This window comes from Anopheles stephensi, chromosome 3, assembly GCF_013141755.1.
Source record: "Anopheles stephensi strain Indian chromosome 3, UCI_ANSTEP_V1.0, whole genome shotgun sequence".
In the NCBI taxonomy this organism is placed as follows: Eukaryota; Metazoa; Arthropoda; class Insecta; order Diptera; family Culicidae; genus Anopheles; species Anopheles stephensi.
The window spans coordinates 46,250,953-46,273,362 of record NC_050203.1 but is presented as its reverse complement, the minus strand read 5'-3'; the positions used below and the strand labels follow the sequence as shown (position 1 = coordinate 46,273,362).

Here is a 22,410-nt window from a genome sequence, read left to right as displayed (position 1 = left end):
TATGGGCTGAATGTTTGCGACCGCGTCATTCGTCTAATATGAGCACCTTGCCGCCGGCAACGGCAGTCGGTTGCATTTCCATCGGGGTAATGTTCACCCGAACAGTACCCCAATGCTCACGAAATTGAAACATTCGACAGAATCCCTCCAGCCCACTAGGCTTGCTGACCCCCAAAATTGCTTCCCCTGCGATATGCGTGTCATATGGATCATTGTCCCTACCTTCTCGCACATGCCATTGGCGGCGGATGCTAATCCGGAGTAGAGTGGTGCTCGGTGCCCTGCAGCGGCAAAAAGGTGTGGTTAACGCCCGGAATAATGATCTCATCGGACGGCGTAAATCCCCTTCTCCGGGGCGATGGTGCTGCAGGTTCACCTGCTAGCACGTACGGTCTCAACTGGCAGGCTGGCGCTCTGACCCAAGAGGTTAGCGTGAACGAGACAGGGAACTCGGGGTAGTGGCGGAATTGTGACACATTTCACCAAAAATTAGTGCAACCCCCGGCGCGATTCAGCCGGGTCGGTTTGAAACCAGCAGGGTCTGCAGGCCTTTTTTTTTTGTCTCGTCGGGGCTTGGATGACGGGTTGGTTCCGTAGCTCCCTTGAACTAATCTGTAGCAGTTTGCTGAAATCAGTATATAAAGTGAATGTTGACCCGAGAATTAGCACAGTTTACCAAAGCCATCCAGTCAGTAACGATCGCAGTGTCTAGTGTTCCGACGGGTCCTGTAAGCATACTTGCCAAGTTCGTCAGTCGTGATGGCTTTCAAAGTGCGTATACCGAAAAGTGGTCCCATTCCAGTGCCATTGTGAACCGATTGCCAGTGATGTTTCTGTTCACTAACGTACACGTTTCATTGTTGCCCACTTTCTTTAGTACGTCGCTCTGTTCGCTCTTATCGCTGTGGCCAGCGCCCAGCACTATCAGCAGTACCAGCAGCCCCAGTACCAGCAGCCCCAGTACCAGCAGCTGCAGTACCAGCATCAACAGCCAGAATACCATCAGTACCAGCCACAGCCCCAGCAGGTAGTTTACAAGCAGCCCGCTCTGCTGAAGACTGTCCAGCCTGCCCTGGTCAAGACCGTCCAGCCCGCTCTGGTCAAGACCCTGAAGCAAGTCGAGTATGCCGATGCTCCGGCCGAGTACCAGTTTGCCTATGATGTGCACGATGACCACACCGGCGATGTCAAGAGCCAGCAGGAGGAACGTCACGGAGATGTCGTCAAGGGCCAATACACTCTGATCGATGCCGATGGTTACCGTCGTATCGTTGACTACAGTGCCGATGACCACAACGGATTCAACGCAGTCGTCCGCCGCGAGCCGCTGGAGGGTCACAAGGTGGTGAAGACCCTTGCCCCGGTTGCCAAGGTTGTTGCCCCGGTTGCCAAGGTGTACGCCGCCCCGACTGTCACGAAGGTGTTCGCTCCGCAGCCAGTGCACTACCAGCACCAGCCAGCGCAGCAGTACTATCAGGCTCCGGCTCCCGCCAAGGTGTACGCCCCGGTCGCCAAGGTAGCTCTTCCGGCAGTCGCTAAGGTAGCTCTTCCAGTCGCCAAGGTTGCGTACGCTCCCCACCAGGAAGCCGTCAACCATGTCCAGTTCCACGGACCGTCCAGCAACTACAACTACTAAGCGGTCTCTAGAACTGTCACGCACGAATCTGTCTGCCAAGGTACTTGATTACGATGAAACATACGATTGAATGGCTGTAACGTTAACTAATTGTAAATATGAGTGTAAATACAGCGCTTTCGAGAAAGAGAACGATGGCGCTATAATAAATAACGAATTCCAACTGATATGCGGATCAATTTTCTTAATTTACGGTGAGGAAAAACTAACTGAAAAACTGTCTTTATATGTTCCCTGCTACAAATTATGTTGTTAAAATCTTCCATTTCAAACTAGAAGCAAACCTTCACATACAATCACTACAAAACTCATTCAAGTTTAAAACCTTATTAGAACTTTCGTCCAACTAATTATCCAGCAATGAGTTAATCTTCCAACCTATTGAAACAGACTTATAACAAAAAGGTAGTCGAAAGGGAGTCGCAGCTAGTAAAATCTAGCTAGTGAGCTGACGAGAGAATTGAGGCTGATCTAGCCCTCTTTGGACGAGCATAACCCCATTCGAACGATGGTTTTTGGATGTTTAGCTGAGATGCTTATATGTCTGGGCGTCTTTGACAAGGCCTCCGTTGCGAGGACCTTTTTCCGAGGCTCCTATTTTGCCCATAGGAAAACCTGCTTCTGCGTGCTGATGGTAATGATGATAACCCATCTTATTTTTCTCACAAGGATTGAGAGAGGACGAAACTATCGTTAGGATATTTTTTGTGCTCTTATCACTATCCAATAAAGTAAATATTTGCCACATTATATTTGCCACATTAATATTACACATCGGCAATAATGGCCCGAGTTTTTTATATAGATTACACAGGATGGTCTTAAACCAGATACATTAGTATTTCACTCAACATTCAAAGGAAGGTACATTGGTAAAAGGTACATTGGCAAAAGCCCATAAACTTGTTGAAGATGTGTTCACGCACGCCCAGGTACATTTTATTGATGTCCTTATTGCGTGACGCTCTGGCGAGCAACTATAGTAAATCTTGAACTGCTAGGCCTTCGTGCCCTAATCCATTCCAGTGCAGTTAGCAACCATGGCCTAACTTTGGTCAGAAGACGGTTGAAATAATTAGTGCCTGGTGACATACCATTTACTATTTACTCTAAAATACCCAAGGTCGTTAAAGATGGCCTAACGTCGCGACGGTCTCTACAAAGACATCTTGTGACCAGTTTGTTTGGGTAAAAAAAATGTTTTATGTATTTTGTATTATTTCGAAGAAATAATCAAATGGTGTTCAAAAAGTTCGAATAGAGTGCAGTATGTGTGTAGTGAGCAGTGAGCAGTGCGTCCAACGGTACAACTGCACTGTGCCGACTTGCTGTCATTTATGTTTTGAAAATTTAATTACGATGTTAAGCATATTCAAACCGATATTTTTGATGTATGATCGTCGGTGGTCGCCGTTTACTTTGACCTCCATCCTCCCGACCCGCATAAACATCACGCGTTTTACAAGCGTCGCGTCGGTGATGGATTGGGGGGTTTTATCCAAGCATAGGAAACTGTCACTGGTTTTTCTTCTTATTCTTCTTCTTCTTCTTTTTCTTCGGCACTAACACCTCGAGAGGTCTCGGCCTGCCATTTCTGGCTCTCTGTGACTGCCATTCTGGCAGCCTTACGTACGGGGAGGCGGTCTGGATGGGATTTGAACCCCGGCCCTGCCGTGTGAAGACCAGCGCCGCTGTCGCATCGGCCGCCGGACCGCCCTGGTTTTTATCGAGGAAAAAACGTCTAGCACTATGAGAACGAGATTGTGGAGGTGGTTCCGGCCACTTGGAACTTCTACGTGAAGGATTATTACGGCTTTCAACATGACGATACACCGGTCCACAAGGTGAATTCGACTCCCTTTTTTGTTATCGTTCATACCTTTGAAGACTTTGGGATATTTTAGGACTCCGGCAGGGTCGGGGTTCAAATCCCATCCAGACCGCCTCCCCCGCATGTAGAGCTGACTACTTTGCTACGGGTAAAATTAAGTCACAGAAATGGCAGGTGGAGACCTTTCAAGGTTGTAGTGCCAAGGAAGAAGAGCCTAATCAATTGAACTTTTATGTATAGTTGCAAATGCTGGCCAAATAAAACGAACATCAGATCAACGCTAGGGGCTATTTTAAGAAGCTCATCACCAAATATAGGGGACGTGATACAGCTGACGCTCACCACATAGCACAAAGATGATGTGATCCCAAAGTGGCCTAATGGTTCTCCACAAACAGTACTAAAAACAACCCATATTTTGTTCGATTGTGTCAATCCTCAAATTAAAAAGATTTTCACGAGCGGTGGTGATTGAAAACAATTACATAGCTCTGTACTAGAGTTCAGACCACTTAAACATAATAACAATGATCGTATTAGACAACTACATAGAGACGATATAATGTTGTACAGTGGCATGGCTGGTTTTTATTTAGAATTTGCTATAACTGCTATTTAGCCATATTGTACAAAATACCTTTTCGAAGAACACAAAAAACGGATATCATGTCTACTAAGGATATGGAAAACTAGCTGCGTTGAGGCACGATTAACGTTATCAAATCGTTCCTAAGCAGCTTGCATGATTATTTTCCTTCCCAATAAAGCTGCCTCGAGAGAAAGTTTACTTTGCAAAAAGTATTGCGAGCAACTCGGACACTGCATACGTCAACGATGGCCACCTGGTCACTTCAGAAAGTTTTACAGTGTATACGATTGAGTTTTTTTTATTTACATTGTATTCGTTTTACAATTGAACTAGCATGAATGGAAGATGAAGCAGCATGGCATGAAAGGTGAAAAGAGACAGTTGGTTCGATTTAGATTGCTCCATTAGAGGAAACGTCGTCTTATCGAGCTAATGGTTACTTAATAATGCTGTTCGTAGTGGGGCTGATGGCTGTAGTGGACCTGAGGAGCGACAACCTTGGTGATCGGAGCGCTGTACACCTTGGCAACTGGCAGAGGGGCAATCACTTTGGCAACCGGAGCGATCGTCTTGACGATCTTGTGTCCCTCCAGAGGTTCACGGCGGACGACGGCGTTGAATCCGTTGTGCTCATCGGCGGTGTAGTCCACAACGCGACGGTGACCATCGGCATCGATCAGCGTGTACTGTCCCTTAACATCATCACCGTGGCGCTCTTCCTGCTGGCTCTTGATGTCTCCGGTGTGTTCGTCATGCACGGAGTACTGGAACTGGTACTCGGCCGGGGCTTCTGGGTATTCGACATGTTTCACAGTCTTGACCAGAGCGGGCTGGACGGTCTTGATAAGAGCGGGCTGGATGGTCTTGACAACGGCCGGCTCGTGTTGGTACTGGTGGTACTGGGGCTGGTACTGCTGATAGTGCTGAGCGCTGGCAACAGCCAGGAAAGCTACGACGGCTAGGAACTGTAGAAAGTATGCAATTAAAATACGCTGCACTGTGATTCTGCACGCCATCCGTTCTTACTTTGAATGCCATTTTCTGTCTTTGCTGATCTGCTTGTTTGCTGCACTCGATTGCTCGACTGATTCCTGCTGAAGGCTCTGAATGAACTGATGCTGATTTGATGCTAAAATTCGCTATTTATATCCGATGCGATCGAGTCCCCCAAATTGTTGAACTATCAACCCCTGGTGATCGGTTGCGGGTCGTGCCTTGTCAGTAGTGGCTCCATGGCTCATTCTTGCCAGTTTGCCACTTCCATTCCTTCACATCGCTATACTATTCGCCGGTTGCCAATTTTTTTTTCTGCCACCATTGATTATCTTTTGAAGTTTTTTGGCTACCCTTCCTACAGTCTGCGCGGTCAGATTCGTTCGTTTTGGGCAGTACATGCAAAATATGAGTTTTGTTATTTTTCCCCGTTCCTTCGTTGCCGTCTCTGCGCGAAATCACTCACGCGCTACGCTCGCGGGCATGAATCAGATGTTGCAAAAATCTGTCTCCCTTCCCTATTGAAAGTCACCGAGGCGTAGTGTCAGAGCGCTGTAAACTGGGTAGACGAATCGGTAAAATCTATTTAGTATGTCACTCAATTCAGCCCCACAGTGCCGCACCAGACCAGCATAACTTGTCAGCCTGACAGTCTGAGAACGGTGAAGCATTTCATTATTTACCTTACGCACCTATACTTCAAATGCGCAGCGTCTTGTATATTTTAGCAAGAAAATTTACAGGCTTCTAATACTGCTTTCGTAATAGGTTAGTTGGACAACCGATCCACGAAGGATGTTGCGTTTTTAAAGATTCAACCCGTTGAAGTCATCGGTGAAATAGCTCTCCGGTGACGTTAAACGACGTCCTAAGGCAATGTGCTACAGGGCTGCAGGAGATAAACGATGATATATGAACCGGTCCTAATGGGCAAGGATTGCGTGAGGAACGGCGGCCGTTCACGCATCGATCTCGCATGGAGCGTAAGAGATGCCCCAGGTACTAAATCGTTCGATGATGAAGCGTTGGGTTAGGGCATTTTTTCAATTTTGGCAGCCATGTGCCTGAAGGTAACCTAGTCGTGCACGCCATGACCTTAACATTCGATCCTTCGTTCAATTTCCCACGGAATCACCCTGTCAAAAATCGACCATTTAGAGAAAGGGTTGTACTGTTGATCGGCTGGGCCGCTATTTAATGATGAGCACCAAATATGGGAATGTGAGGATAGCGCAAAACTCCATGTTCGAATGCAACTGTTCGACCACGTTTATAATAAAAGCAAGCTCACCAAACACTGCGCCAAATATTATCTTGTCAAACTCAGCACAAGTCGTAGCTGCTATACTGTATCTCACAGTAAGGGTACTGATTATCAACATTCATGCGACTTCTTCTTGTCTTATGGCTCTTAAACCTGTTGCTCGATAATCAGTCCTGCGTACGGGGAGACGAATCGGATGGGATTTTATTCCCGGTCCTGTCGTGTTAAGACCAACGACGCTATCACCTCGACCTCCGGACCTACCCTAATAAAATGGCTGGACTAGTATATCCTAAACTGAGTTGATACAACCTACACACTTTTCCAGGTACACCTGGACATTGGACGTGGTTTACTATCTAAGCATGATAAGCTTATGCTTTCGTTCTGACTCGTGATGAATGATTAATTAGTATTTTTTTTTAATTTATCTTAAATTTTTGAGAGCAATACACAGTCCACACTGTAGATTTACACACTGCAGCTCAAACAATTAAAACATCTCTTTAGTCTGCAATAACTCAATAGATGTTAGTTATTTTTATTGTAGACCAATCACCATTGCAAAAAAAGTCTTGAACAGGCCAATGACTCGTAGTACAAGCGTTTTGTTTTAAAAAATAGGTAAAAAACTTGTTCTTACTTGCAGCATTGGTCCTTCGTTGCATTCATTTGGAAAAATTGTTGGGGCTGATCCACTGATCCATTGATAGCAGTGTCGATCATACATACGCAACGACCAAGTATCAAATCCTATCCCGATCGAGCCTTTACAGCAAGGACCAACTATCCAACTATGAGTTAAATTGAAATGAGACATTAAAGATCATTGACTTTTCATTTTATTTTCCAGTTTGCCTTCACAATATTTAGATTAAGTAAGTGGAAAGTGTTTAAATGTTAGTATCAATATGTATGTTAGTTGCAAGGTTTCATAGTGAATTTTAATCGAATGTTTACACATATTGAACTGCGACATGCTTTAATGGGTTCAAATATTCGAATATCGCATCGTACAAAACCTGATGCTGAACAAAAAACGCTTAAAGAGCCACGATCAACACGTTCACATCCCTACATACATCCCTCAGATGATGGATATCTTGTAACTTACCGCTTACAACAATTAAACGTGTTTCAGATCAGTGACCTTCGTGTAATGTTCGTTAACAATTTCCAGGAACACAACACACTGGTAATGGGCCACTCCCATCCATCCCATTCAACCGTGCCACCGACGGCGATCGTCCTCTTTCTCCCTGGGAAGGTGTTTCCAGACATTGACGTGCTCCTTTTACATATCGTCCATGGCTACACCGCCGGTTTTCACTTTCATTCCATTGACACACATATTTCTCACAAGCAGGCAAACCCGCCGCTCAGCGCTCAGACGACCATTGTTCCTGTTGCCGCGATTCTGTGCCGCGGCTATCCCTAAGCCCACAGCGTCATTGCTCCGAAATAAAAACTTGTTCCCCAGCTGCCGGCATCCCATGATCTCGATCGCACAATTTTGGATCAAGAGTATCGAGTTTCGATTATATAACACCACCGTTCGTCGTCGACTTTCAAGGTTGCCTTTCGGCTTGCCCGGCCCGTGCACAAGAGCCCAGCAGAGTCCGATCGCAAACTACTACCTGGAGGCGATCGCGATCTTTTCCCCTTCCGCGGGTCTGCACTTGAGAGAGAGAGAGAGAACGCCCTCCTGCGCGCGGACCCTCCATCCATCGGTGGAATCTGCGAATATGAAATGAAAAATCCAGATTCTTGCGGGCAGGTGAAGGGGAGGGGTGATGGTGTGTAAGGAGGAGGGCTCACCACAAATCGACCTCCCCACAAATCTTGGGAGGCGCGCGTGTGTGACCCGAAACCGTATTTCGGCATCCCTTCTCCTGGCCGTCGATAATAATTGGGGGCTAGTCCACGCACTCTGCCCGGCGATGCCAAGCAACCGTCCACGAAAGTTCGTTCGTTTTGATCCGAACTCCCTCAAACCCTTTCGACGACAGCGGCCCGGACGCCGCACGACTCTGCATCCGAGCCGAGGTATACTTTTACCGAAATTTCAACCACCACCACCAGTGGCCTACGGGCAAAAGACTCCATCCTTAGAGTGCCAGGCGGGTTTTTTCTGTTTTGTTTTGTTTTGGCAACAATCTGTGATCTGTGAGAAACCTGTTTGCCCGCGTTTTGGAGGTTAGCTTTTTTCTGTCTTCTTCTCTCTTCGCTCGACATGGAGTATGCTTAACAAGTTCACCACTTGACATGGTCACTTTCTTTGGAGGTATCTCGGAGGTCTGAGAGTGCTATAGCAGCCATGAATGGCGTTACGGGAGACATCGACGGTGGATGCCAGATGCAATTTGCGACAACCACCAGCTAGATCCATTACGATATACAACATGCAAATTTACTTACGCTTTAATGAGCAGAAACGCTTCTCGGTTACATTTGTTGGGGGGCGTTGGACACGATTGCTGGTTACACTAGTTGTAAGTCAGGTAGAATTAGTGCATTTGCGCATGTTACGAGACTTGCTCATCTACTATCATCCTACTAACGCAATCAAGAGCAGTGATTGAAAATGGAAAGTTGATATGCTAAGTTTATTAGAGAAGTACTGACACTATACGAACATCGCAGCAACGATCCCTAGTAGTGGTAGGTAAGGCTTGGTGCAGAGAAGCTCACAGTGGCTACATGGGCCGGGGCAACAACCTTGGTAACCGGGACGGCATATTTGGCAACGGGCACGGCAACCTTCAGAGCTGGAGCAATGTAGTGAGCTACCGGTACGGCTACCTTGGCCACCGGAACCACAGTCTTAACCAGCTTGTGTCCCGTCAGTGGCTCACGGCGGACGACGGCGTTGAATCCGTTGTGCTCATCGGCGGTGTAGTCCACAACGCGACGGTGACCATCGGCATCGATCAGCGTGTACTGTCCCTTAACATCATCACCGTGGCGTTCCTCCTGCTGGCTCTTGATGTCTCCGGTGTGTTCGTCATGCACGGAGTACGAGAACTGGTACTCGGCGGGAGCTTCCAGCTCTACCTTCTTAACCAGCGTTGGAAGCAGCACGGCATTGGCAACACCCAGGACGGCCAAAGTGACGAAGATCTATGAAACGAAAGCACATCAATTTTAGAACCCATTCGAATACTCTACAAGATCATCGACGTTCTACGCCGATGAATGACTCGAACCAAGCTCTTGGTACACCGATAGAACACTTACTTTGAAAGCCATTGCGGAGACTAGCTGCTGGGAGACTGAATGTGTCCTGTAACGAATCTGTTGCTAACTGATGTAGTTCCGCTAGTATCTGCTGCTTTTTATAGTTCATTTTCCGACAAATATTACCAACGCGTCCTACCACGAAGTTCCTACCAACCCGTAGATTGCACCAAGTTCAACTGCTTCTGTGGTAAAACCTGCATCTAACGCATGTCGGGGTGACAGTGGCATACATTAAAACGCTAAAAGTCAAACACCAAAAACCGGTGGCAGAAGAAACGGTTCATGCTTAGTCGCCGGTATTGGCTGTAATCGCGCCATAAAATCAACTCAATTTCATCCTAAATCTCGGTTGTAACGTGAACCAGTTCTGGGCACGCATCGCCCCGCCGCATGATCACCCACGCCCGCCGCTCTATGGTCGTACCAACCCAAATTAAGCTGCATTTCATCGACGAAATAATCCACCACCCAGTCAGTGCAATGAGCCTAGATGTAACTGAAAACTGGCTGACAACTAAACAACCTTGCATTAGCGGCCACACTTACCCGCCAAAGGCGTCGGGCACCTACGCAAAGGACGCAGCAGCAACGCACTCCAAAAAACCCGTTTTCAAAACGGTTCTTCTGTCGGCTGTCAATACACCGAAAAAAGTATGCTCAAAACGGGGCCAGAGGTGTAAGTGGCCGTGTGTGAGCCGTTTTTTTTTCGTGTTTGCTTCAACTCTCCCACTTCAATGTCCACCGCGCACGAAATACTGTCACCGGTGCTATTACTTATTAATTTGTCACCTCATGGCACATGTCTTATTTGAGCTGCGCAAATAATCCTATTACTGCTTGTCGCGTATGTGTATTTCACACTCGCCCATTGCGACGATTGGGCAAGACACAATTAAAGTGACATTGGTAGCATCGGCGTTCACCGCAACGCCCAATCCGATGTCCCAAGTCTTGCCGGACTTTGAGCTTGATAATGCTAGGTGTCGGTCGGGTGCAATAGACTGCGATTCTTGTCAGAATGGCAGGATAGTCGAAGCAAAATGCTGGTACGGTAACAAAAAATCTTAGACATGTGTCTATGGCTTCATTAACGCAGCCTAGAGAAATGGAACAATGTGGTTCAGGGAAAAAAAGAGTATTGCATGTTGCTTTAGCCTCTTGTGCAGTGTTAATGCTGACGAAATGGCATCCAACCGATCCAAAACGACAAACGCAATGAAGCTCATGAAATTTGAAATGAACTAGTGTTTGTGAGTTGTGTAAAATTTTTCTTATATATTTTTTAAACTATCGCTAACTGTCGTTATTTTCAGCGCATTTTTTATTATTTTGTAAATTGTAATTTGTGCCATAAAGGCTTTAAATAATGTGTAACTTAATATGAAATACGTAATAAAATATGTAACTAAATCAAAAACCGACTAATCAGGACTGACTATTGAACTGCGTGGTATCATTAATTCTAGTAAGCCAGAAATGGCAGGAAAGAGGTCGTTAGGCAAAAAAGAGAGAAAGTGGAAGCCATTCTGGAACGATGGAAAGATAAAGAGGAATTTAAATCAAAGGAAGAATAGAAATTGTTAAACCATCTAAACATGATAGAAGAGGATCATTATTGCAATACAAAGTATATCAAATTTTCAAAGCCAATATATATCTAGGAAAGCAATATCGCCAGGCCGTTCTTTATGAATAAAAAAAAATATATCTAGGAAGAAGGAGTAATTAATAAATATATAAATAGGAAGAGAACAGTAAATCTGGAGCGGCTGTAAAACCAAGTAGCAATGCACCTATCAAGCAGGCCCGCGCCACATGACGCCTTTGGCTTAATGCATCAAGACCGAACGTCATTCATAAGGAGGTAGTGGCAAAGAGCCAAAGTTACGTCTATAGGCGACTCGAGTGAAATATCTTTGGATGCCTTCAATTCTAGTTAAACCCTCGATAGAAAATGGACACCACACTGGCATGCTCCAATATGGAACGCAATACAAAGTCCGAAGACATTTTGGGACCTAGAAATCACCAGTTAACCGAACGATAAATCCATGAGTCTTGTTGGCTTTCATCATAACTTCGTCAACATGTTCCTTGAAATTCAGCCTGTTATCGAGTTTTACACAAAGGTCATGAATAGAAGCTAAACTTACTGATTGAATGTCAGTTCTCATTCGTTGCCATAAAACAATACCTTTTGTATATTCCCTATATATCTATATTATTTGGGGTGTTCCGATGGCAGAGGCGATAACGGCGCCAGTCTTCAGACGGTAGGACCGGGGCTCAAATCTCATCCAGACGGCCTCCCGTATTACTTTGCTACGGGTAGAATAAAGTCACAGAGAGCCTGAAATGGCAGGCCGAGACCTCTCGAGATTGTAGTGCCAAGAAAGAAGAAGAACTATTCTTCTTAGATACATCCATTCCTTTATCACTGTTTTGCATTACGTTAAATTTTCACTCATCCGGAATATTGGAATTTTCCTCATTGAAATTCTTGTAATTTGGTTTTTACTTTTTTGTTAGCTATCATGGGATTTGAACCCCGGTCGAGCCGTATAAAGACCGGGTGGTCCAATTTTAAGACACAAAGTATTCCAAAGCAGGCTAAACGTACTTATAAATCTAATAAAAATCAAACGGTCACATGTTCAATTGCATTCGTTGGCACTAACTCCTCGAGAGATGTTGGCATACCATTTCTGGCTTCCTTGACTTCATCATACTCGCAAGCTGATGATAGCCAATCTTGTGTACGGGAAAACAGTCCGAATGGGGTTCGAGATACAGTTTTATCAATTAACACAATTTTGTTAATGAAAGTGACATCGCTGTACAAACACTTTTGCAAATGTATAAATCACTTAATATTGTCGCTCTTTACGCATCGCAATGTTACACTCCAATAATAGCCACAAACTAACAAGCTTTAAAAGATGTTTTAAAATATTATTCATTAATTTCACAATAATAAAAACAAATACCACAACAAGAATTAAGATTCAACGTTTATTTTTTTACAAATTTTCACCTAGTAAAGCAATTAAATTAGGAACAATCGTCTAGTAATGGTAGGCCGGGTAGGCAACCTTAGCCACCGGGACGGCGACCTTGGCGATCGGGGCGGCGTACACCTTGGCAACTGGGGCGATGACCTTGGCGACCGGGATGGCAGTCTTCACCGGTTCGCGGCGGACGACGGCGTTGAATCCGTTGTGCTCATCGGCGGTGTATTCGACCACACGACGGTATCCGTCGGCATCGATCAGCGTGTACTGTCCGACAACGTTGTCACCGTGACGTTCCTCGCGCTGGCTCTTGATATCACCGGTGTGGTCATCGTGCACGGAGTACTCGAACTGGTATTCGGCCGGAGCGTCCGCGTATTCGATGTGCTTGACGGCAACAGGAAGCACCGCAGCACTGGCGGCGGCAACCAACGCGAACAGGATGCAGTACTAAAGAAAGCAGAGTGAATGGTTCAATCAGTCTCCTGTGTGCTATGGTAGAAGTGGAACACTTACTTTGAAAGCCATTTTAAGCAAAATTTGAGTTGAGCTGATTGATAAACTGCACAGTCGGAATGCTGATGGACAACTGATACTTGGTCCAACCTAATGCATGAATATTTATACCCACTTCTTCGACAAGTTCTATGCAGCTTTGCGTCCTTCCTTAGTATTTAGATTTGCTGACAGACCTCCCACATGCTATGTAAAATTTGATCGCAAAATTTCGTATTGATCTACCCCACCGAAGCCTTTATCGAAAGGTGGTACGACTTTTCCGTCACTTACTTTCAACCTTGCGTACACTCAAAGGCCCACCAGAATCGCGGTAATGTCCTCTTCCTCTTTACACATTTTACCACGCCTGTCTGATTCGATTCGGGTGGAAACGTGCTACCGACTTAACAACCACGATGTCCAATGGTGTGTTTGTACATGATACCAGACAGGCCAGTCCGGTCTCCTTTTCGGCTGGTCCATTTTATTCATTTATCCGCCATTCGTTTCAAGCCGTTGCCAACGCCCCTACGCGTGGTGTGTGAATGAAATTAGTGTTCCAAATTTGCAATGAAACTATACTATATAGAAAGCGAAAACCACACGTACACACCAACCTCATGAGGGCGACCCGTAGTTCTATCAGCTCTACCTCGACCAACACCAACTTCGGAAATAATATGTACTCGAACCCTGGTGAGCAGGCGTGCAGATTTTATGGTATGTCTAGATTATGTATGTAGTTTATTTAGAGCACCCGATCAAGGATATTTGGCCTGGCCAGAACCGGGTTGGCTGTTTGATGTTGAATCCGCTGTGAGTCTTGCTGGTATTTTCTACGTACAGTAAATAGCTACTTTTGGCTGGTGCAACACGATGTATAAAAGGCCAGCAGTTCTACCAGATCTACATCATTCGCATATCAATCCTTGCTGCAATCAGTATTCCTTCCCAAACGGCTCTTTACCTCAAAATGGCTTTCAAAGTGAGTATCAAATTACGGCCAGCAAATTAGAGTACAAATATTTATAGACCCATTCACTCTGCTTTCTGTAGTACTGCATCCTGTTCGCGTTGGTTGCCGCCGCCAGTGCTGCGGTGCTTCCTGTTGCCGTCAAACACATCGAATACGCGGACGCTCCGGCCGAATACCAGTTCGAGTACTCCGTGCACGATGACCACACCGGTGATATCAAGAGCCAGCGCGAGGAACGTCACGGTGACAACGTTGTCGGACAGTACACGCTGATCGATGCCGACGGATACCGTCGTGTGGTCGAATACACCGCCGATGAGCACAACGGATTCAACGCCGTCGTCCGCCGCGAACCGGTGAAGACTGCCATCCCGGTCGCCAAGGTCATCGCCCCAGTTGCCAAGGTGTACGCCGCCCCGATCGCCAAGGTCGCCGTCCCGGTGGCTAAGGTTGCCTACCCGGCCTACCATTATTAAGCTCTGCGACCAACATTTTCCTAGCTAGCTCAATTTAAAGTCTTGTTGTAAATATTTCCTGGAATGATGCAAACAACTACGTGAAAATAAATTATAAACCGTAACTGAAAAAATAGCATGGAGTTACGTTTTGCTCTTACCCGATCAATGCGTATTCATAGTTTTCTGAAAAACAAATTCTTAAAAATCGGTTTAATTCATTTCTCAAAAATCAATTTAATGAACTTGATGCCTTGTATATAAATCAATTATAAACTTGGCTTTACCAATACACCAGTTGATCAACATTAAAGAAAAGGTCATACAAAATACGCACGCTGGAAATGTGATTCATATAAATTTATTTATTTAATAATTAAATATATTCCTGAAATTAATCCTATCCTTACATCATATTTATGGCAGCAATTCGTTTCTATCGCGTTGCGGCTTAGTTGAAGTGTTCATTAAAATCGTTCATCTTGTGATCATAAAAAATTAGTTACAATTTTGTAATTTCGGTAATTTCGAGGGCGGTCCGGTGGTAGAGACAACGGTCTTCACACGCCAGAACCGGGGTTCCAATCCCATCTAAACTGCCTCCCCGTACGGAGAGCTGACTAGTTTTTTTTTTTTTTTTTATTCATAAAGAACGGCCTGGCCGTATTGCTAGCTGACTAGTTCACAACGGGTAAAATTAAGTCGCAGATAACCAGAAATAGCAGGCCGAGACCTCTCAATGTTGTAGTGCCAAGGAAGAAGAAGAAGAGTTTCGATTAACAAATTGAAGGAAAGAAATTGATACTGCAAAACTAAATGACATTTTACACGAATGCTACACATATGATCAGATATTTCCAGGGGCTCACATCAAGGCAAAGCCCGGCTGGAATGCAGAGCATCAGATAATATCGAAGCAAAAATCAAGAGGAAGAAAAGGAGTTTGGTAGACTATGTACTTTGTACTTTAAGTGTATTTTTAAGGAGAGTCATAGCGAGATTTTTCATGGACAGCATGGATCAAGCGGATATAGGACCACGATCAAGCGGAGCTCTTTGACGGTGCATATATCCTTACGGTGCTAAACGTCGGAAGGATAGAATGATTAGGGGACATGCCACATGGTGCCATCAGGAAGGCGCTCATCAGAAACTAGTTCGGCACTGTGGCGTTGAGGAGCACATCAACTTATTAGCTTGATCGTATGGATTCGAACCTGTTGGTTATCAGATGTAGTTGTGACTGGAAAAATGCAACACTAAAAAAGGTTTTCCTGGAATCGGACTAGAGTTTCGGTCATAACTCAATGACGTGCTGTATAGAGCATGCCAACAAGAATAAATGAAAGAAAGATAAGTAGAATAGTAAGATAAAATCCATAAGTATTTTAATAATATAATATAATATTGTATATCCCACAACAGAACAGGGGATCAAATCCCGTCAAGCCTCCGGGTAAAATAAGGTCAAGGAAAGCCAGAAATGGCAGGCAAATATCTCTAAAGGTTGAAGACAAAAATAAGAAGCAGAAAAAGATTAATTTCTTTTCTATAAGGTTACTAAGTAAAAATTGTAATTGTAATATGAGACAATTTAAAATCAAACCAATTGAACAGATCATTGTCTCCGTACATACACAGTCATACACGCCAATCCATACATTACCCTGAACAGGAACTCAGTCATACAAAGGTGAAATAATTAATTTCTCACGAATGGAAGACTCTTCATGCCCATTGAATAATTACAAATAGTTATGTGAGTTTAAAAAAAGTCTTTATTTATAAGCATATTTTTAGCTGAGAAAGTTTTGATTTATTACCATTAGAGTACCATTTGACCATTATTGATTACCTGTTAAATTCATGAACTATAGATACACGTTGGTTGTTTTTCTAATTTTATTTGACACAGCTTTATGGCTATTGGTGTATCCTTCGGGAGGCATTTTTGCTACCGCAAATAAGTTTTATTCGTTCGGATACGTCATACCTTGCCAATTGTACAGTAATTACTGGATGTTGCTAGTAAAATGATACTAGCAAAAAAAAATGATGATAGACAACAGTTAAAACAAGAAACATACAACACGCAGTACAACATTTTATTGGTTGCTGGTTAACAATTTACAATTTCGCAACAGGTGTTCAATACTGATAGCTTACGTTGCCACTTTTGAAGCTAGTATGCGAGTGTACACTGTTTCCATGCTTGTCCGCGTGCACTATCGCTTTCTGCACATGAACCAGCGGAGCAATCGGATGCAGTTTTACATGATGCGGTGAAATAACATGGTGAACCGGCTCGATGAGATGTACGGCCGGGGCCAAAGAGATCGATTTCACAAGCTTTACCACCGGAACTACCTCTGCTTTCTTGGGTGAGCTAACCACATGGAGTCCTTTAATTGGTTCACGATGTACGTTAGCCACAAAGCCCGTATGCTCGTCGGCAGAGTAGTCCACCACACGTCGATATCCGTCCGCATCGTTAAGGCTGTACTGTCCAGTCACCTTATCGCCGTGGCGTTCTTCGTGCTGTTGCTTTACGTCACCGGTATGAGCATCATTTACAGAATACTCGAAAAGATACTCTACTGGGGGCTGCTTGTCGTAGGAATGATGCAAAACTGGCAATATAGCAGCATTCGCAACTGCTACAGCGCAGAGCAGAAGAATGTATAGCTGGAATTGAAAGCAAATGTAGGAATCCCGTACCGTTTAGTGTTTGAACTTATATTTACCTTCTGTTGCATGATGATTTTGATTGCTGTGGCTAAGTTGAAACGTTCACAAGCTGACGAGTGTTCGCGAATGGTAAATTTCGTACCGTTTCGATTGTCTTTATATCATTCCAACGCTTGATAACTCCGGGTTAAGCCCTCTCTATTGAAGCCAACAATTGATCACGAACAATTGGCTTAACGCCTTCGAATGTGTGCCTTCGTAACGCCAACGCCATCATGCGTATCCTAAATATGTCTAATATGCCTGACCAACGGTTGACAAGCTGCAATCGTGTCGATCTGATCGGAGCCGGATTTAAATCCTGCTTGAAAACTTGAACTAGTTTGCAGTATTACCAAATGAAATAAAATGCGTTGCAAAATTCAGCAATAATTTATTGCCCTCCCATAGACTCGAAACGACATCGGAATTACACAACTACAAATTATTATCCATCTCCTTTAATAGGGTTTTTCAAAACGTCGAACGTGATAGACGCGCGCAAAACGATACATAGCGCAATGCTTCACGCGCTTAATTGCCGTCTGTCGTGCTGTATGGCTCAATATCAAAGTTATGCCGCGTATAAATACACATAGACCAAGCACTTGTTCTGCCATTTCCATGTGAAAGATCGACTAGAACAAGAGTCATTTGTTTGCTAGATATTCGAAGTATCTCTTTACCTAGCAACTTTCAAAATTAATACGATACTGCATCAAACTGATGATGTTATTTTACAGTCAGAGTTCGTTAACCATCAGTGTACTTTTAATTATCGGAACTCAACTGAAGCTAGCTTACGCTACTGCAATAGCCATCGAACCTATGTCCCAAATTCCTAACTACGCCTTTGATTACAGTGTCAACAGTCACGAAACGAATGACATAAAGTCGCACCAAGAAAGGAGGGTTGGCGATGCTGTCGTTGGCAAATACTCGGTCCTGGACCCGGACGGATACAAACGAACCGTCGAGTACACAGCAAACGGGAAGCAAGGATTCGAAGCAAAAGTGATCCGGGTACCGGTACCGAAAACTGAACCCGATACATCGAAAGATCGATTACAGCAGAAGCAAGATCGAAGCTGGGCTGGAAGACGCCGGAGAATGTTTCGATTCAATGGGTTTAAAAAGCAAAACGGATTTTTCCGGGGCATTTTCGGTCGCTATAGCCATTAAAATCAACAGTATGTGTGAAGCATATCGGTGCATAAGTTAAAGTTGCTGTTTCCAATAAATAGTCACAAAATCTTTAATGTCTTGATGACAAAAAGGATAATATTTTTTTATTATTAAGTTATTGACATCAATTAAATAATTTATTTTCTATCTCTCTCTTCTTGACCTAACGATCTCTTATGTCATTGCTTGCTATTTCTGGCGCACTAGACTTAACTACGTGATATTAGTTGGATAGTCAGTTCTGCCTACAGAGGAACGGCCCGGATGGGATTTGTCTGGACTTGCCGTATTAAGACCGGCGCCATTGTCACCTCCACCATCGGGCTGATCAGAATTAAATAATACTTTCATTATGAATCTGTTGATCTTTTTTTCAATTCATCATTTCGATCAATCACTCACGCGAAAGCTACTACAATGTTGCCTGTACTTCCGATACACAATTCCTATTGTGCGTTTGCTATGGAACAACTGTTGTACTAATGTTTTCCGTCTCACCCGCTTACCAGAGCCACAAGGAAAACATAGCTGATCACTTCCATCCCTTCCAACACAAATCTGCCAACCGATTTCCTTCTACGTATTGCCACCACTCGTTATGCATCACTTTCAACCGGTTGCGACTGATGATCTTCACATTGAAACCAGTTTCAATGTGAATTTCCTATCCGCTCGCGCAACACGAGCATCACCAGCATTGCATTTCCTGATCCGCTTCCAGTTCCAGCCAAACCGGCTCCCCAAACTCCTTTTCGATCGAACGAATGTAATATTGGTACAGTTTTATGACCGATGGTTGCCTAATTGAAGTTAAAGCAGCGTAAGTAGCGGTAGCCAACGGATAGAAAAAGATAGATATGGTCCGCATATGGTCATGGCGAGCTGGCTAGCATCTTAGGCGTCATACGCTTTCTTAAATGAAAGTGAAAAGTTTACAGGGGAAGAGGATTCAAACATTGGTATAAAAAGCTTCACAGGAAATCGAGCCACTATCAGTGAACGGTGAATATCCGGCTGACTAGTTCGTGTTCAAACAGACAACGGAAAGCTTTGTTCAATTTTTCAACATGTTCCTGAAGGTAAAGATGTCAAACGACTGTCGTGATGATTGTGTACTTCAATAGCTTCGCTTCGATTGCAGATAGTAGGAATCATTGGGCTGGTAGCTGTTGCGGTTTGCGGTCAAAATCACTACGGCACGCATAACGATGTGCAGCACGATGTAGTGCACTACCACCACGACGAAGAGCATCATGGCCCGGCACACTACGAGTATCACTACGATGTGCACGATGATCACACTGGCGACGTCCACGGCCACCGGGAAGCACGAAAGGATGACTCCACACACGGCGAGTACTACCTGATCGATGCCGATGGGCACAAGCGCACCGTCAAGTACCACGTTGAGGGCAAGAGTGGATTCATCGCCGAGGTACACCGGGAACCGGTCAAGGGCTTCCATGACGCTCCTGCACTTCACAATTATCATCATAAGTTTGAAGAAAAATACTGAATATTACTTCCTGCCAGTCACTGTAAAATAGTAAAAAACACAAAATAAAAAAAAAATAAAAACAAGTTATTTTATTCGTATATATGGTGTATTTTGACCTTCACCTGTTTATCTGATACCTAGCGGAAGCAACCTTGCCAACAAACAAAATCGCTAACTCATGATAGTAACGTGTTTTCACAAGTAGCTCTGCTATAGTATTGAAGAAAATGAAAAAAATTAAAAAGAAAAACTACACCCTCATACCTTTCACTTCAACTAGAGCAGTCTGGTCCAACCGGTTGGAACTTTTGGCAAACCGCGATCGTCGTGACTGGCGACGTACTTGGATTTTTGGTAGCTTTTTGTTTTCCTTTTTCCAATGCTCTCCTGATACAATCGAGGCATTTCACTCCGCTATATAAAGAAAGCCTTCCGAATTTTTCTGTATCAGAAATCATTTGTTCGCTCTCCACTCAACACAACACAAAGCTCCAGTAAAATGTACTCCAAGGTATTTGCCACACGACCAGAACCCATGTCCTTTGGATCAGATTACTCTAATATCCTGTCTTTTGTAGGTCATCGTTGTTCTTGCGCTTGTCGCCGCCGTCAGTGCCCAGTCTCACTACGGACATCAGCAACAGTACCAGCCTCAGAGCTACCACCATGAGGAAGAGCACCACGGACCAGTGCACTACGAGTACCACTACGATGTGCATGATGATCACACGGGCGACGTCCATGGACAGAAGGAGGCCCGCAAGGACGACTCTACCCAGGGCGAGTACTACCTGATCGATGCCGATGGCCACAAGCGTACCGTCACGTACCACGTTGAGGGTAAGAGCGGATTCATCGCTGAAGTGCACCGTGAGCCGATCAAGGGATACCAGGCTCCCCAGCCACAGTACCATCAGCAGGCTTCGGCTCATCAAAACTACCATTACTAGAACGCTTCTTAGTCCCAGCAAATTTATATGATAGTAGTTTAATAAAATTAAATTCAAACTAAAGGTAAAAATCGTTTTATTTGTTGCTTTTTCTTTATTTCTCAGTTTTCCTTTTATCCTTATCATTATCCACTTATGTTGTTCATTCGCTATAATGCTTTTTATTTCCTATTTCCACTAACTGTACCAGTTTTCAGCACGTTAGTGCAGCTGATCAGAAAAAATACAAAGACAATCATTAAATTCAATAATTTTGATTAAAGGTTATATTATTGTGGTTGTAAAACTACCAAAGATTGTTAAGAATTCAGCACACATGACTTATTGATTAAAATCAGTTTTTAAGAAATATTAGCAAAAATGCTAACATTGGTTTTGCTCCTATTTTCGGCAGAATGCTCCTTTCTTGGGCAGGCTGTTTCCAGCATCGCAAATACAAGATTTAAAACACTCGAAAAGGTGTAATTAATTAAAGAAAAATATTTTCAATAATTTGGCACTCTTACTTTGCTAAAGTTCTTGATAGAAAGTAGTTAAATAATTAATTATATGTTGTTCATTTTGGATATAAAACTGCCAGAATTTGACGTCTCTCAAAAATCACTCTGAAATTGCACAGGATTGAGCTGTCAAAAATTTATCATGTACCTATTTTCGGCAGCTTTTAAAGTGAAAAATTAATCATTTCTCGGATTTTTAAATTATCATGAGCTTTTAATAAATTTTAAATCAATTTTATTGTTCAGAAAAATCGGTACAAAGCAAATCGGACGAAATGTTTTGTGCTCGGCATAAATATTTCGATATTTCTGTAAATATCGTATTCGTATTCGTAAGAATAAACAATGATGTCTCCCTTTAAATGTAGTTGAAAGACCATTTCTTTTGCGTTTTTTTTCTCATAATTTTGCTATTTTTGCCGACCTGTCGAAAATAGGGGCACTGCCGAAAACAGGAGCCGTTACCCGACATTTTGATGAATAGATTTTTTTGATTGTAGAAGACATTATCCAATCTAACATATAAAGACATATGCTAGCATGTTGTCCAATCGTTTCTGCTTTTAGAATGGCCTTAAAAACCTAAAAAAAAACATGCAAATGTAGGTTTCATTTACACTACAGAAAACAAATATGAGTTTGACGGGTATGTTGATGTTAGAAAAACGACTTGTATTTGCCGAGGTCTTTTACTGCTTGAAAGTCGTATAAATAAAAAAATACTTCACGCGTTGATACTTTTGTAACTGCAGCTAATTAGCTATTATCTTCCGATTCTCTTTCGTTTTATTCACGATATTCATAGTGTTTTGTCCTCTGCCTGGTAGGTGGTTACGAACCCTATAACAGTTTCCAACAATTGGAATTTATTTGGGTAACCTAGATATTCAGCTTATCTCAAATTCAAACATAAACATAGTTTAAAGTAACAGATTCCGTACATTAAACAATGGCTATCCTAACAACAACTTAATCCAGCTATTGGAGCTATTCATACAATGTGCCCTTTGGTCAACACTTAATATCGGAGCACACATCGGATATGATTCGATATCAA

General features: G+C 43.7%; 7 protein-coding genes across 7 annotated transcripts; 3 read left to right on the top strand and 4 right to left on the bottom strand.

The window, feature by feature from the left end:
* The first annotated feature begins 653 nt into the window (after positions 1–653).
* LOC118509979 lies at positions 654–14,627 on the top strand. Its single transcript, XM_036051359.1, has 6 exons — positions 654–771; positions 878–1,633; positions 4,650–5,013; positions 8,973–9,422; positions 13,950–14,047; positions 14,119–14,627. The coding sequence occupies exons 1-6, from the start codon at positions 760–762 to the stop codon at positions 14,512–14,514; spliced, it is 2,076 nt and encodes a 691-aa protein (XP_035907252.1). The 5' UTR covers positions 654–759; the 3' UTR covers positions 14,515–14,627.
* LOC118511162 (larval cuticle protein A2B-like) lies at positions 4,339–5,194 on the bottom strand. Its single transcript, XM_036053901.1, has 2 exons — positions 5,083–5,194; positions 4,339–5,021 (listed from the first exon to the last, which is right to left on the bottom strand). Exons 1-2 carry the CDS (start codon positions 5,092–5,094, stop codon positions 4,497–4,499), a joined length of 537 nt encoding a protein of 178 aa, XP_035909794.1. The 5' UTR covers positions 5,095–5,194; the 3' UTR covers positions 4,339–4,496.
* LOC118511163 (larval cuticle protein A2B-like) lies at positions 8,893–9,630 on the bottom strand. The gene is made up of 2 exons (XM_036053902.1): positions 9,551–9,630; positions 8,893–9,433 (listed from the first exon to the last, which is right to left on the bottom strand). Exons 1-2 carry the CDS (start codon positions 9,560–9,562, stop codon positions 8,966–8,968), a joined length of 480 nt encoding a protein of 159 aa, XP_035909795.1. The 5' UTR covers positions 9,563–9,630; the 3' UTR covers positions 8,893–8,965.
* LOC118511165 (larval cuticle protein A2B-like) lies at positions 12,558–13,190 on the bottom strand. Its single transcript, XM_036053903.1, has 2 exons — positions 13,081–13,190; positions 12,558–13,014 (listed from the first exon to the last, which is right to left on the bottom strand). The coding sequence occupies exons 1-2, from the start codon at positions 13,090–13,092 to the stop codon at positions 12,619–12,621; spliced, it is 408 nt and encodes a 135-aa protein (XP_035909796.1). The 5' UTR covers positions 13,093–13,190; the 3' UTR covers positions 12,558–12,618.
* Positions 14,628–16,588: 1,961 nt separating the features above from the next.
* Positions 16,589–17,878, bottom strand: LOC118511161 (cuticle protein 7-like). The gene is made up of 2 exons (XM_036053900.1): positions 17,238–17,878; positions 16,589–17,178 (listed from the first exon to the last, which is right to left on the bottom strand). Exons 1-2 carry the CDS (start codon positions 17,247–17,249, stop codon positions 16,642–16,644), a joined length of 549 nt encoding a protein of 182 aa, XP_035909793.1. The 5' UTR covers positions 17,250–17,878; the 3' UTR covers positions 16,589–16,641.
* Positions 17,879–18,480: 602 nt separating this feature from the next.
* Positions 18,481–19,988, top strand: LOC118511169 (larval cuticle protein A2B-like). Its single transcript, XM_036053909.1, has 2 exons — positions 18,481–19,484; positions 19,547–19,988. The coding sequence occupies exons 1-2, from the start codon at positions 19,473–19,475 to the stop codon at positions 19,919–19,921; spliced, it is 387 nt and encodes a 128-aa protein (XP_035909802.1). The 5' UTR covers positions 18,481–19,472; the 3' UTR covers positions 19,922–19,988.
* A 348-nt stretch (positions 19,989–20,336) lies between these two features.
* LOC118511171 (larval cuticle protein A2B-like) lies at positions 20,337–20,916 on the top strand. The gene is made up of 2 exons (XM_036053912.1): positions 20,337–20,414; positions 20,482–20,916. The coding sequence occupies exons 1-2, from the start codon at positions 20,403–20,405 to the stop codon at positions 20,851–20,853; spliced, it is 384 nt and encodes a 127-aa protein (XP_035909805.1). The 5' UTR covers positions 20,337–20,402; the 3' UTR covers positions 20,854–20,916.
* The last annotated feature ends 1,494 nt before the right edge of the window (positions 20,917–22,410 follow it).

What these genes read in the sequence shown, in the direction of transcription:
- LOC118509979 (XM_036051359.1), top strand. An exon ending in CAGCCAGGAAAGCTACGACG is followed by an intron (nt 5,014 to 8,972) that starts GCTAGGAACTGT and finishes GATCCCTAGTAG; the next exon opens with TGGTAGGTAAGGCTTGGTGC. An exon ending in ACCTCAAAATGGCTTTCAAA is followed by an intron (nt 14,048 to 14,118) that starts GTGAGTATCAAA and finishes TGCTTTCTGTAG; the next exon opens with TACTGCATCCTGTTCGCGTT.